Source organism: Melopsittacus undulatus, chromosome 1 (genome assembly GCF_012275295.1).
Source record: "Melopsittacus undulatus isolate bMelUnd1 chromosome 1, bMelUnd1.mat.Z, whole genome shotgun sequence".
Lineage (NCBI taxonomy): Eukaryota > Metazoa > Chordata > Aves > Psittaciformes > Psittaculidae > Melopsittacus > Melopsittacus undulatus.
Genome location: NC_047527.1, coordinates 152,600,442 through 152,614,580, shown reverse-complemented (window position 1 = coordinate 152,614,580; position 14,139 = coordinate 152,600,442). Strand labels below are relative to the sequence as shown.

Here is a 14,139-nt window from a genome sequence, read left to right as displayed (position 1 = left end):
GACTGTGACTCGAGAAACAGGCTTGTGGGACTTACACAGATGCTGCTACAGAGCTGCAGAGCTCTGCATGTAGATGTTTGCAGCTTAGGACGGTTTGCAGCTTAGTTGTTTTTAGTTAGCAGAGCGACAAAGCAAGTGACAGAGCCCTGAAAGGTGCGAGACTGCATCAGTGCTGTACATCAGACGTGTTTACTTCCCAATGCTGCCATAGCAAAGTTGTGCAGGAGCTGTTCTTGGGGAAGGAAATGCATTTCAGAGAGCATAGCTAAGCAGTGTCGTTAATAAATGTGTCTGCATTTGACAAAACAGCTTCTTGCTCAGATCCTGCTTACAATTTTGGCCCTGATTTACAACCAGTTCTTAATTCTCTTTATATTTCAGTCATTTCCTTTGTATCCAGACTGTAGCTTGTCTAAACAATCTGCTGCTGTATTTAGCTTTTAATCCCTCCATCTAGAAATGGCTTTTTGGGGAAATCAGTCAACTAAAAGCCTATTTTGATTGGTGTTTGCTCAATTCAAGAAAGGATTAGCACTTCCTAAGGCAGATTCAAGCACGTTTGTTGGAACAGTGCAGCAGCGTGGCCTCTGAGAATGAGCTGTGTGCAGTTTGTCTAGCGCTGCACAGTGACTGAACAACATCACCAGATCACTAAATAACAGGTTCCTCTGGGTAAGAGCAATATCTGACAAGTATTTTGGCTGCTAAGAGTCCTTTCCTTGCAATAACATTTAAAATGAAGACCATGGTAAGTAGTCAGTGGGGTCCTGCATACTTTCTTATCACAATGATGGTGCTGAGCCTGATGCCCCAGCTGCCTCTCTTATGATTTGCTCTCTCAATCTATTTCCTTGCTGGAACTACCACCATGGGGTCTTGTGTCATCCTCCTCAGGATGAGCTGGAAGGATCCCAGTGTACTGCTTTGTCTCACAGCAGAGCTGACTGCAGCAAAAACCACCTGCATAGAGTATTCTGGAGATCCCTTAATAAGGGCTGTACAGAAATGCCAATTCTAACCCAGTTTTAAAGTGGAAGATGCCTGATGGTGCAAACAGGCTTTTTGTGGGTATATTTGAAGTCATACTACACAGGGATGTTGGAGAGGTCAGTTGTCTGACTGCTGCACAGCAGGAGGGAAGCACTGTGCCCTTGTGTGTGATGCTCTGACCTCCCTTCATCCCTGCTCCTTCACTGAAGAGCCCAAGAACCTCCCCTCCATCCCCAGATCTGATCATGAGAAAGCTTAAGGCTCACCCTTTGTGGAGTGATGTACTGTGATGGATATAGAAAGGATGCTGCACCTGGAGTGGGACATTGCCTTTAGATATCTGGCAGAATCTAGGACTTTGCAATTTGTATTTAGGTCAAAAGGCTCTCAAGGAATAGATATGTTAGAGGGGAAAAGAGAGACCTTGAGAGCACGTGTCTGTGTTCTGTCATCTAGACAGTAGTCTTGGAATTGCAGTGAAACACTAAATAGCTATCTTAATGCTACAAAGAGAGCAGCTCCCACTCCAGTGCTCCCCATTCAGTCCCAGTGATTGTAAACAACTGTTCTTTCTTTTCCCACAGACCTTATTTTGAACTCAAGGCAAAGTACTATGTCCAGCTAGAGGTATGTATGCAATTGAGATCCATCTGAAGCTTTACTGCTTATGGTGAATACTGAAGTTACATCTAAAGTGCTCTGATAACCATGCTGTGTTTCTGCACAAAACCAATTCAGTTCAGAATGTCTTGAGCAATTTGCTAAGCACATTTTAAAGATGAAAGACTGAGAGACTTTGTTTCCTTGTGTGAAATAAGTGTTTGATTGCTGCTGCTTATTGCCAGAGCTGAACAGTCTGGGGATTGTCTTGGGCTTTGGGACCAAGTCCTGGGATTGGTTTGGTCGTTGGCGTTTCCTCCCCAGTGCTTTATGCATCCGGCTGTTTAACTGTGCTTGGGATGCTCTTTTCTGTCACTGCTTGGGTCAGTTCATGAGAATCATTCTCTATTTGAGTGACTTATGCTACATGTGGCCTCTCAGAACCGGGAGCCTGGCTCCTCTGAGTTGCAGTGTAGTGGTTGGTGCTGTAGATGTGTGGGACGTGCACAGGGTCTGAGAGGAACATGATGCCTTGCACTGTTGGCCATGAGTGCGGAAGGCTCTGTTGGAGCCTAGCTAAAGATTCCCATTGCTTGCCCAGGATGCAAGGTATGTCCTACACATGTCTTGTGAGCCCTTCCCTGGTCTGAGATGCAGCAGCTCTCTCCATAAGCCTCAGACACTGGTGCATGCCTCTTCCTTGCCAGGATTTAGGCTTGGGCTGCTCCTCTGTCTTGCTTGCCTGCCTGCATAGCTATGGTCAGAGCTGAATCTTGCCCACCCCGATAATCCCTTCTGGCAAGAGGCATGTCCTAAGAAGTGCCCTTCTCCCCCTGGACAAAGGCCTGCTGCTGTTTGGGAGCCTCTTCCTTTTCTGTGACCTCTGCTCCATGCCCTTCTGAAGAGAAGTGGTTGTGTAAAATACAACGCAAAAGACAGCACAAACTGCTTTTAATGTACAGTATAAAACAGAGTTAAGACAGCTGCAGATACATAAGCAGTGTTTAACCTTTGGGAGTCAGGGTGTCCAACACTTTCGCCCCTACTGTAGAATGGAGTTTGTGCCTGAAGATGTGTAAACTGCTGTATTCCAGCTGTCAGGGTTTGAGGCTTGCTGCTTTCAGTAACCAAGAAGGGATGGGTTTGGTGCTCAGAGGAGAGTGAACCTGAGCCCCTTCAGGGATGACCCACAGCCATACTGTGCCCTGAGGGCTGTGGGGTAAGCAGCAGCATACTGTTGAAAGCTGCATGTTAGTGGGGGACCCTGCTCTGTGCTCAGCCAGGGGCTGTCACCATCAGCAGAGGCAGTCCCAGCCCCTGGATCCCATGGTGTGCCTTGCTACTGTCTCCTTCACAAGTACCACTACTCGAGCTGGGGTGCTTGTGAGTTATGAACTCTCCATCACATAGACACCAACCCTGGTTTATGCTGGCTTGTCTGAGCAGAGCCAAGTTCCATGGACACATAACTGAGAACTGTATGTGTTGTTTGTAATGAAAACACCTCTAATACCTGTTCTCCTTGTCAGCAACTGAAGAAAACGGTGGATGATCTGCAGGCAAAACTGGCCCTGGCAAAGGGAGAGTATAAAACTGCCTTGAAAAACCTGGAGATGATCTCAGATGAGATCCACGAGAGGAGACGCTCCACTGCCATGGGGCCCCGAGGATGTGGTGTGGGTGCTGAAGGGAACAATACCTCTGTGGAAGACCTGTCAGCAAGTAAACTGGAGTCAGACACCATCTCTGGTGAGTACAGAGCACTCCTGGGCCTGGAAATACCCCATCAGCATCATAAAACACTGAGGATATGAGCAAGTGATTGCTCTGTGTATTCTGCAGTTTAACATTTGCTGGCTGTTGTGACTGTTGCAGTTGATTGTGTTCCTTAATAACCAGTTTTCAAAGGGAAATGATAGGAGTTGAAGTGCATCAGCTGCTCCCTTAGCATCACTGCTGGGTTTTGTACAGTGCTGTTGTGAAAGGACAAAATTGATGTGCTTCAAAGCATCCTTTGAACTTCTAAGCCTGTGCTGCTGCTGTTGGTGACTTGCCCAGAACAGACACAGGAGGTGGGAGATCATTCAGCCAGGCTGTTGAGGCAGTAGACTGGTTGGAAACAGACCTCTTGGATCAAGTGCTTGTCTTGCAGTGTTGGATCTGTGGCAGGGGGACTGAAGCTGGGGCTGCAGTAGGGCAGAGAGGCAGGATGCTCACCCAGGAGGGGTGTAAGGATAAGCTCCTTCGCACTGCAGGATCTTTGGCCAATATGTGATTTTGGCATAACGTGTGCTGTGAACAAGGGAAGTGAAGAAGCAGCAGGACGCTAATGCAGTGTATAGAGAGGCTCTGTGGGAGAGACTTTTCTCTTGGGTAACAACAGCAATCACTGAATGAGCTCCAGTCCTAGGTACCTGTCATGGTTTAAACCCAGCTGGTAGCTCAGTACCACACAACCACTCACTCTGCAGGGAGAAGTTGAGGTCAGGATTGCAGGAGTTCATAACTACACAGCCTCAGTTCCCCAGGGCTGAATGTGCAGTTCCCTCATAGACACTAGTGCATTCAGTGCTGAGGCCCTGTAGGTCTGTGGTACAGCCCATCTGTGCCATGGGAGCTGGGAGGCAGTGTCAGGGGCTTTCATATGATGTACAATGGAGCTCACTCGGTGCTGTGCAGCTGGGACCAGGGTTGCCACAGCAAGGAGTGCAGTGTCTGGCCCAGCTGATGCAGTGAGGCTTTGGTATGGCTGCATTATCTTCTGCCACCCTGAAGTCCCATGGCTGAGGCTTTCTGTGTCAGACAGGGGTTACCTTTTTGGATACCCACAACCCCCCCAGCTTGCACCAAAGGCCTCCCAGGAGCCTTGGGTATAACTGAGTTGAGGGTTTCTTGTGCTGAAAGGTGTTCAGGGGTGCAGGCTCATCCCTATCTTTGAATTGCACAGCTTGACAGAGGTGGAAGGACTCCAGTTGTGTCTAGTGCCTGTGCTGGCACTGATAGGGCAGGGCTAGCATCCTGCCATAGTAACCAAAACAGCCTCAACAGGTTAAGCTCTCATACATTGTAATGTGGTGGTGGGGTCCACCAAGCCCCCTTCATACTTTGATTTCTGTCTGCTGGAGCTGAATAAATAAACCACCTTAGCAGCAGCAAGAAGGTCTTGGCCCTAGCAGGTGCTCCTGAGTGTTATGGTAAGGTTAGATGGTGACAAGTAAGCTACAGTTTAAGTTGTGCTGCTTGTAGACTGGCTGATGTCAGTGCTTGTTGCCAAGTAGAGGACCCTGTAACTGGACACATCTGTTGGCACCCTCTGTGTCCGAGGTGCCCATGAGCCCTGGCATGAAAGAAGAATGACTCTGGAACTTCTCCTTTGAGCCATTTCATTAATGCTACTGGTTTGCTCCTGCTGCTCTTTGCAGGTGGTTCTGAGCCTAGCAAAGTTAGGACCCATAGGGAGGTGTAGCTGAAGATAACCTCAGGTCACTGTAAATGCTGTTCATGGGACTTCCTCAAACCAGTGTGATTCCAGCACATGTGTTTGTTGTGAAGAGGCTGATGCATGCAAAATCCCCTTCGGATCTCAGTGTTCATAGGTCCCCATTCCACAATGAGCCAAGTTTGAAAATAGCCAATTTTAGCAAAATCAACACCATTACATTGCACAAAATAGAACATCCCTTAATGGATTCCTCCTCCTGTTTCTGACAAAGACCCTGCAGCTTACTTTAGCCGACAGTTTGGGGTTGGTTTGCTTTAATTAGAATTCAGATCTGAGCAAACAGGAGCAGGGAAAATGGTATCTGTGGGTGAGGCTGTTTTTAATGCAGTGTTGCTTGGTGATCCTCATCCAAATGAGATCTTGGAAGCCCATGCTGCATTTTAACTGCAGAAGTGGGATGGTAAAATGGAAGCAATCTGCCCCTGGATCTATGTCTTCTGGATCTGGGCCTTAAAGAAACAGGGAGTCTGTGCTGGAATCAAGGTAGTCCTGGGTGAGGTGGGCATGGTGGAGCTAGTCCTGGCCTAAGTTACATACTGAAGACCAGAAGTGAACAAGGGCAGCAAGGGCAGCAACAACACAGGAGCATCTTGGCATGAGGAGCAGTAGGTACTGTAGGGCTGGTTTGGCATGGCATGGCATGGCTGGTGGGTGTGCTGTTGCCTGAAGCACAGTCAGGCCTTTGTGATCTGTGTGTGAAATGCCAGGTTACAGCTTTACAAAGGGGACAGTGTGCAAGAAACAGGCAGTGGGTTAGCAGTGCACGTGTGTACAGAGGATGCAAACCTGGGAAGGTGCAGGAGGGAGGGAGGTTTGCTCACTGGAATACTCCTTGAACATTGCAGTGGCTTCAGAAGTGTTTGAGGATGACAATGGCAGCAGCTTCGTATCTGAAGAAGATTCAGAAACTCAGTCTGTGTCCAGCTTCAGCTCTGGTCCTACGAGTCCCTGTGAGGTGCCCACTCAGTTTCCTCCTGCAATGCGACCTGGAAGCCTGGATCTGCCCAGCCCTGTATCCCTGTCTGAATTCGGGATGATCTTTCCTGTCCTCGGCCCCCGAAGTGAATGCAGTGGAGCATCTTCCCCTGAGTGTGAAGCTGACAGAGGTATGCACAGCTGGATATGGTCTGGGCCAATGCTTTTCAGCTTTATGAGGGGAGCAGGAAAACCTCAGCTCTCCTAGGCTTATTGCCAGCTCACTGAGCTCTGACCAGCTGGCTGCTCCTTGGGAAAGGCAGGTCCTGAAAGCCCTGCATCCCACAGTTAACAGTGACACCTAAAGTATTGTAATGATGCTTCTCTTGGCTGGAAAACTTCCCCAGTTCTGTCTTGGTAGGGGGGTTTGATGTATCTCACAAGTCATCAATGAGATTCTGATGGGACCTTTATTTTAAGGAAAATCTAAGTTTTGTGGTTTTTTTTCTCTCCTTTCTTTGCAGGGGATAGAGCAGAAGGGGCTGAGAACAAGACAAGCGACAGAGTGAACAAGAACAGAGGCAGCAACAGGAGCAGCTCCACTGAAGGGCTGGCTCTGGATAACCGAATGAAGCAGCTCTCCCTTCAGTGCATGAAAATCAAAGAGGGAATATGCTCAGGCAGAAAAGCTGCCCAGATTGGCTGAGCCCTCTTTGTGCCCTGTCCTGATTAATGGGAGTATAGATATTTATATATGGACTTCTAAGTGTTTGACGAACATTGTGCCAATAATATATGCCAAATCTGAAGCGTTTACTCTGAGAATTTAAAGCTGCACTAAGTCTAATTGATGTGGAGGGCTGAAGTTTTTTATTCAGTACATCCTTTGTAGGCCGGATGCGTTACCAACTGTTTGAGCTGTACTCTTGTTTCACAGACTTTGTAATCTGTTTTGTAGCAGCCGGCTGAAGCAATAACCAGTAATGTTCCCGTGGAAACTCATGCCAGGGTCTGAAATTCAAGCCAGACTTTTGCAGAGAGCAGTTTGGCTTCAGTTTTGTAGAACGAAATGCTCTTTAGATATGGTGGATCTTTTAAGTGGTATATTCTTTAAATATCTGTATTTGTCTGTATTATGCTGAAACTGTAGAAATATTTTGTACACAGGAGAGCTGTTGCATGTGCAGGGTCTAAAAGCCTTCACTTTTCCCTTGGTGCTCACAGAAGGGATGAAGACAAGTCATGCAGAGAGACAGGCAGATGATGGTAACACTCAGCAGTGGTAGGCCCTTTCAGACCTTCTTCCCAAGTCTGGCTTGGACTCCAAGGGTGATCCCAGTGACCAAAAGGAGTTGGGTGCTCCTTGCCCTTTCCCTCCCCTAAGAAGTGAAGTATTATTTTTCAGCACTTTAAGTGTTTTGGGATTCTCCTTCCTCCAAAATGGGAGTTGTAGATGTTTTCAGGACAGTTTTGGTAAGGGATTCACCCTTGGAATATGCATGAAGACAAGGAATTGCCAGTGTGGATTGACAATGTGTTCTTAAGCTTCTCCGTAGGTTGTACCGTGTGGGGGTTTTTAACTGTTAAGGGACTTGGGATTTTAGTATGCCCTAGAGGAACTGTTCAATAAAACTAGAGAGGGCAAGGGTGTGTTTTGCCAGCAGCTGTTAGGCTGTAGTAGTGTCTGGTAATTATGCTAATAAGTGGTAGTAAAAAATCCTAGGACTCTTCAGTTTCGGTAGCTAAGCATTTCTGAAAGCACCATTTTATCCAAACCATCCGTTTCTACCATTAATTTGATGGGAATTTTAGTATTGCCCAAAGTATTTTCTATTCTATGTTTTTTGCAGTCCTGCTGTTATTTCATCCCTGCCACAGCTTGTGTATCTTAAAGTTAATGTAAGATTATTCACACTACAGTAAACATTTTGTTTTCCACATTCTGACTCCGTGCAAGCCAAATCTATCTCATCTCAAGCGCCAAGAACTGAATTGTCTCCTGCAGACTTTGAATATCCACTCCTGTTGCAGCCCAGTGTCACTCTGCTCTGAGGATCCTTTGCAGTACATAGACAACACCTACCTCCTTGCAGCTTCCTGCAAACCTGATGTGCTTTTTGTTCTAAGCTGCACAAGACCAGAGCTTTAGTCTGGTTTTCCACAATCCCATAGTGTGCAGCAGAGAGGGAGACATTCCAGTATGTAGCAGACACCTCTGTGCTTAGCACTGCTGCCATTTCCTGTAAGGCCATGCTGAGCTGGAGGTACAGAAACCCTTTTCATAAGGATTAGATTCAACACATTACAACTGTTAAGCTTTAATAGCTTTAATTATTGATACATTTACATCTTCTGAAGCCCCGAAGGCTGAATTCTTCCCTTGCTAGCATTTCCCAGCCCACTGCTTAGGAAAGAAGTCCATGGTTCCACTTCTGATCTGACCATCACCTGGAGAAAAGCTGGGACTGACAGTACCAAACAAAACATGCAAAGCCATACAGAAGTGGCACATTGTGTTACATACATACTTAAACTTCTGTAGTTAATGCTGTTGTCTGCTGGAGCTCTTTGTGTGTTCTGAAATGTGGTACGATGGTAGCTGCCTTCAAGGGTGTAAAAATAAGCCTCTGGTGTATCAAAGTACATGTGATCACTTCAGCTGAAGTGAGGATGTATAGAGCAAAAGTTAACATAGGAATTCTACTTCTTTAGTATTAATCAAAGAATGTAAATGTAGTTTTTGACTAAGTCATGAAGACTGCTACTGTAAGTACACATTTATTCTAATTAGCTATTGGTCAGACTTGGCATTAGATTGTATGGTCAAGTGCTTAACCATTGTACAAAGTAGTTACATCAAACCTGCATGAAGAAACCAGGGCTGAATCTCGGAGTCCTGAGGCAGATGGGATAGAAGCTGTTGATACCATTCATCCACAGTACTTCCTCTCACTGATAGATTGGAGTAACCAAGCACTGTGTAACAGAACTGGGGAGGTGTGTCTGTGAAGCTGGCTCATCCTGAGCTATAAGAGCAGCATTTAATGCAAAGCTCTACAAATGTCTGAGGAGAATGTCAGAGCTCGTACAGAGGCTGTCTCCAGCTACCCCTCTGCACTGCTGACAGGGAACTGAAGGTCATTCCTTTGCAGTAGTCTTCCCTTGGTACTTAGTAAATCAAAATCTAAATCCCCTTATAGCCCCTTAGAGTAATCGGCTTTCATTTTGTCCATCATATTGTGTTGCTCAGGCAGCACTTGCAACTGCCCAGCTTGGGAGAGCAAGTCCCTTCCTTCCTTCCTGAGAACATAAGGAGTTAATTTCTGAGATTAGATAGATAGATGATAGCTGATAGATGATAGATAGGTAGACAGATAGATAGATGATAGCTATAGATAGGTAGACAGATGATAGATGATAGGTAGATGATAGATGATAGATACATAGGTAGAAAGATGATAGATGATAGGTAGACAGATGATAGATGTATAGATAGATGGTAGATGATAAATGATAGATGATAGGTAGATAGGTAGACTGATAGATGATAGGTAGACAGGTAAACAGGTAGATGATAGATGGTAGACAGATAGATGATAGGTAGATGATAGATACATAGGTAGACTGATAGATGATAGGTAGATGATAGATACATAGGTAGACTGATAGATGATAGGTAGATGATAGATACATAGGAAGCCTGATAGATGATAGGTAGATACATAGGTAGACAGATGATAGATGATAGGTTGATGATAGATATATAGATAGATGATAGGTAGACAGATAGATGATAGATAGATGATAGATGATAAATTATAGGTAGATGATAGGTAGATAAATGATAGATGGTAGATAGGTAGACTGATAGATGGTATATAGATGATAGGTAGATAGATGATAGGTAGACAGGTATATAGATAGATGATAAATGATAGGTAGATTATAGATAATAGGTAGATGATAGATACATAGGTAGACTGATAGATGATAGGTAGATATATAGGTAGACAGATAGATGATAAGTAGACAGATGGTAGATAGATAAATGATAGATGATAGATAAGTAGACAGATAAATAGGTGATAGATGATAGGTAGATAGATGATAGGTAGACAGATGGTAGATAGATAAATGATAGATGATAGATAAGTAGACAGATAAATAGGTGATAGATGATAGGTAGATAGATGATAGAAGATAGATTGATGACAGATAGGTACATAGACGGTAGATAGATGATAGCTATAGATAGAGGATAGATGATAGGTAGATGATAGACAAGTAGACAGATAAATAGCTGATAGATGATAGGTAGATCTGATAGGTGATAGGTAGATGATAGATGATTGATAGATGATAGGTAGATAGCTGATAGATAGTAGATAGATATGGAGACAGATAGATAGATAAGTAGACCGATAGATAGGTGATAGAGAGATGATAGATAGACAGATAGGTACACAGATCTGATAGATAGATAGATGATAGATGATAGATAAGTAGACAGATGATAGATAATAGATAGATGATAGGTAGACAGATGATAGATGATAAATGATAGATGATAGGTAGATGATAGGTAGACAGATGATAGATAGATGACATTATAGATAGGTAGATGACAGATGATAGGTAGATAGATAGATGGTAGATGATAGATAGATGATAGGTAGACAGAAAGATGATAGATGATAGATATGGAGACAGAAAAGTAGACAGATAGATGATAGACAATAGATGATAGGTAGACAGGTAGACACATAGGTAGACAGATCTGATAGACATATAGATGATAGGTAGATAGATGATATAGATAGATGTTAGATGATAGGTAGATAAATGATAGATAGATGATAGATTATAGATTGATAGATGATAGGTAGATATGGAGACAGATAGATAGACAGGTAGACCGATTGATAAGTGATAGATGATAGGTAGACAGAGATGGTAGATAGGTAGAGAGACAAATGATAGATAGGTAGACAGATAGATATGTAGACAGATAGATGGTAGATGATAGATAGATAGACAATAGATAGGTAGATAAATGATAGATGATAGGTAGATGATAGGTGATAGATGATAGAGAGATGATAGGTAGATAGATAGGTAGACAGATCTGATAGATGATAGGTAGATAAATGGATAGATATAGACAGATGGTAGATAGATGATAGATTGATAGATGATAGGTAGATGATAGATATGGAGACAGATAAGTAAACCAATAGATAGGTGATAGATAGATGATAGATGATAGGTAGACAGATAGGTACACGGATCTGATAGATAGATGATAGATAAGTAGACAGATGATAGATAATAGATAGATGATAGGTAGACAGATGATAGGTAGATGATGGATAGGTAGACAGATAAATGGTAGACAGATGATAGATAGATGATGGGTAGATAATAGATGATAGGTAGGTAGACAGATGATAGATTCATAGATGATAGGTAGATAATAGATGATAGGTAGACAGATAGATGAGAGATAGGTAGATAGATGATAGATAGATGATAGGTAGATAGATAGGTAGATAGAAAGATGATAGATGATAGATGATAGGTTGATGATAGATGATAGATGATAAGTAGATAGATGAGAGGTAGATAGATAAATGATAGGTAAGTAGATAAATGATAGATGATAGATAGGTAGATGACAGATGATAGATATGGAGACAGATAGATAGGTGATAGATAAATGATAGAGAGATGATAGATGATAGGTAGATAGATAAATGATAGGTAGGTAGACAGATAGATGATAGCTAGATAGATGATAGATAGATATGGAGACAGATAGCCAGATAAGTAGACCAATAGGTGATAGATGATAGATAAGTAGATAGATGATAGGTAGATAGATCTCACAGACAGATGATAGATAAGTAGACAGATAGATGATAGGTAGATTGATAGATGATAGATAGATGACAGATGATGGATAGGTAGATGATAGATGATAGGTAGGTAGGCAGATAGGTAGGCAGATAGATTATAGGTAGATAGATGACAGGTAGATGATAGGTAGACTGATAGATGATAGATAGATATGGAGACAGATTGGTGGTAGATGATAGATAAAGAGACAGATAGGTGATAGATGGATGATAGATGTTAGATAGATAGGTGATAGGTAGACAGATAGATAGATGATAGATAAGTAGATAGATGATAGAGAGATGATAGATGGGTAGACAGCTAAATGATAGGTAGATAGATGATAGATAGGTAGATGATAGATATGGAGACAGAGATAAATGTAGACAGATAGATAGGTGATAGCTAGATAGATGATGGAGAGATGATAGATGGTAGGTAGACAGATAAATGATAGATGATAGATGACAAAAAAGTAGACAGATAGGTAGATAGACAGATGACAGATATATGATAGGTAGACAGATAAATGATAGATAGGAGATAGCTAGACAGGTAGACAGATAGATGATAGATATATGATAGATGATAGATAACAGATATAGATAGGTAGACAGATATATAGATGATAGGTAGACAGATGATAGATAATAGATGTTAGATAGGCAGACAGATGAAAGATAGAGGATAGGTAGGCAAATGACAGATTTATGATAGGTAGACAGACCGATGATAGGTGATAGCTAGAAAGGTAGACAGAGAGGTAGACAGATAAATGATAGACAGCTAGGCAGATAGATAATAGAGAGATGATAGGTAAACAGATAATAGGGTGATAGATAGATGATAGATAGGTAGACAGATAAATAGATGATAGGTAGATAGAGGATAGCTAGGTACACAGATACAATAAAATATGGGGCCTTCTGCCTACATATGCAGGACAACAACAGAATATGGGGCCTTCTGCCTACATATGCAGGACAACAACACAATATGGGGCCTTCTGCCTACATATGCAGGGCAACAACAGAATATGGGGCCTTCTGCCTACATATGCAGGGCAACAACAGAATATGGGGCCTTCTGCCTACATATGCAGGGCAACAACAGAATATGGGGCCTTCTGCCTACATATGCAGGGCAACAACAGAATATGGGGCCTTCTGCCTGTATATGCAGGGCAACAACAGAATATGGGGCCTTCTGCCTACATATGCAGGGCAACAACAGAATATGGGGCCTTCTGCCTACATATGCAGGGCAACAACAGAATATGGGGCCTTCTGCCTGTATATGCAGGGCAACAACAGAATATGGGGCCTTCTGCCTGTATATGCAGGGCAACAACAGAATATGGGCCCTTCTGCCTGTATATGCAGGGCAACAACAGAATATGGGCCCTTCTGCCTGTATATGCAGGGCAACAACAAAATATGGGCCCTTCTGCCTGTATATGCAGGGCAACAACAGAATATGGGGCCTTCTGCCTGTATATGCAGGGCAACAACAGAATATGGGGCCTTCAGCCTGTATATGCAGGGCAACAACAGAATATGGGGCCTTCTGCCTGTATATGCAGGGCAACAACAGAATATGGGGCCTTCTGCCTGTATATGCAGGGCAACAACAGAATATGGGGCCTTCTGCCTGTATATGCAGGGCAACAACAGAATATGGGCCCTTCTGCCTACATATGCAAGACAACAACAGAATATGGTCCCTTCTGCCTACATATGCAGGACAACAACAGAATATGGGCCCTTCTGCCTGTATATGCAGGGCAACAACAGAATATGGGGCCTTCTGCCTGTATATGCAGGGCAACAACAGAATATGGGGCCTTCTGCCTGTATATGCAGGGCAACAACAGAATATGGGCCCTTCTGCCTGTATATGCAGGGCAACAACAGAATATGGGCCCTTCTGCCTACATATGCAGGGCAACAACAGAATATGGGGCCTTCTGCCTACATATGCAGGGCAACAACAGAATATGGGCCCTTCTGCCTACATATGCAGGGCAACAACAGAATATGGGGCCTTCTGCCTGTATATGCAGGGCAACAACAGAATATTGGGCCTTCTGCCTGTATATGCAGGGCAACAACAGAATATGGGGCCTTCTGCCTGTATATGCAGGGCAACAACAGAATATGGGGCCTTCTGCCTGTATATGCAGGGCAACAACAGAATATGGGGCCTTCTGCCTGTATATGCAGGGCAACAACAGAATA

At 43.7% G+C, this 14,139-nt stretch overlaps 1 protein-coding gene across 1 annotated transcript in view; it reads left to right on the top strand.

Moving 5' to 3' along the window:
• Nucleotides 1-7,947, top strand: part of SH3BP5 (SH3 domain binding protein 5) — a 45,087-nt gene extending 37,140 nt beyond the window's left edge. Inside the window, exons 6-9 of the mRNA XM_034063996.1 lie at nt 1,575-1,617; nt 3,120-3,339; nt 5,938-6,198; nt 6,532-7,947. Of these exons, the coding sequence (XP_033919887.1) occupies nt 1,575-1,617; nt 3,120-3,339; nt 5,938-6,198; nt 6,532-6,713 (706 nt within the window). The 3' untranslated portion in view covers nt 6,714-7,947. The remainder of the gene's footprint in view (nt 1-1,574; nt 1,618-3,119; nt 3,340-5,937; nt 6,199-6,531) is intronic.
• Nucleotides 7,948-14,139: the final 6,192 nt, after the last annotated feature.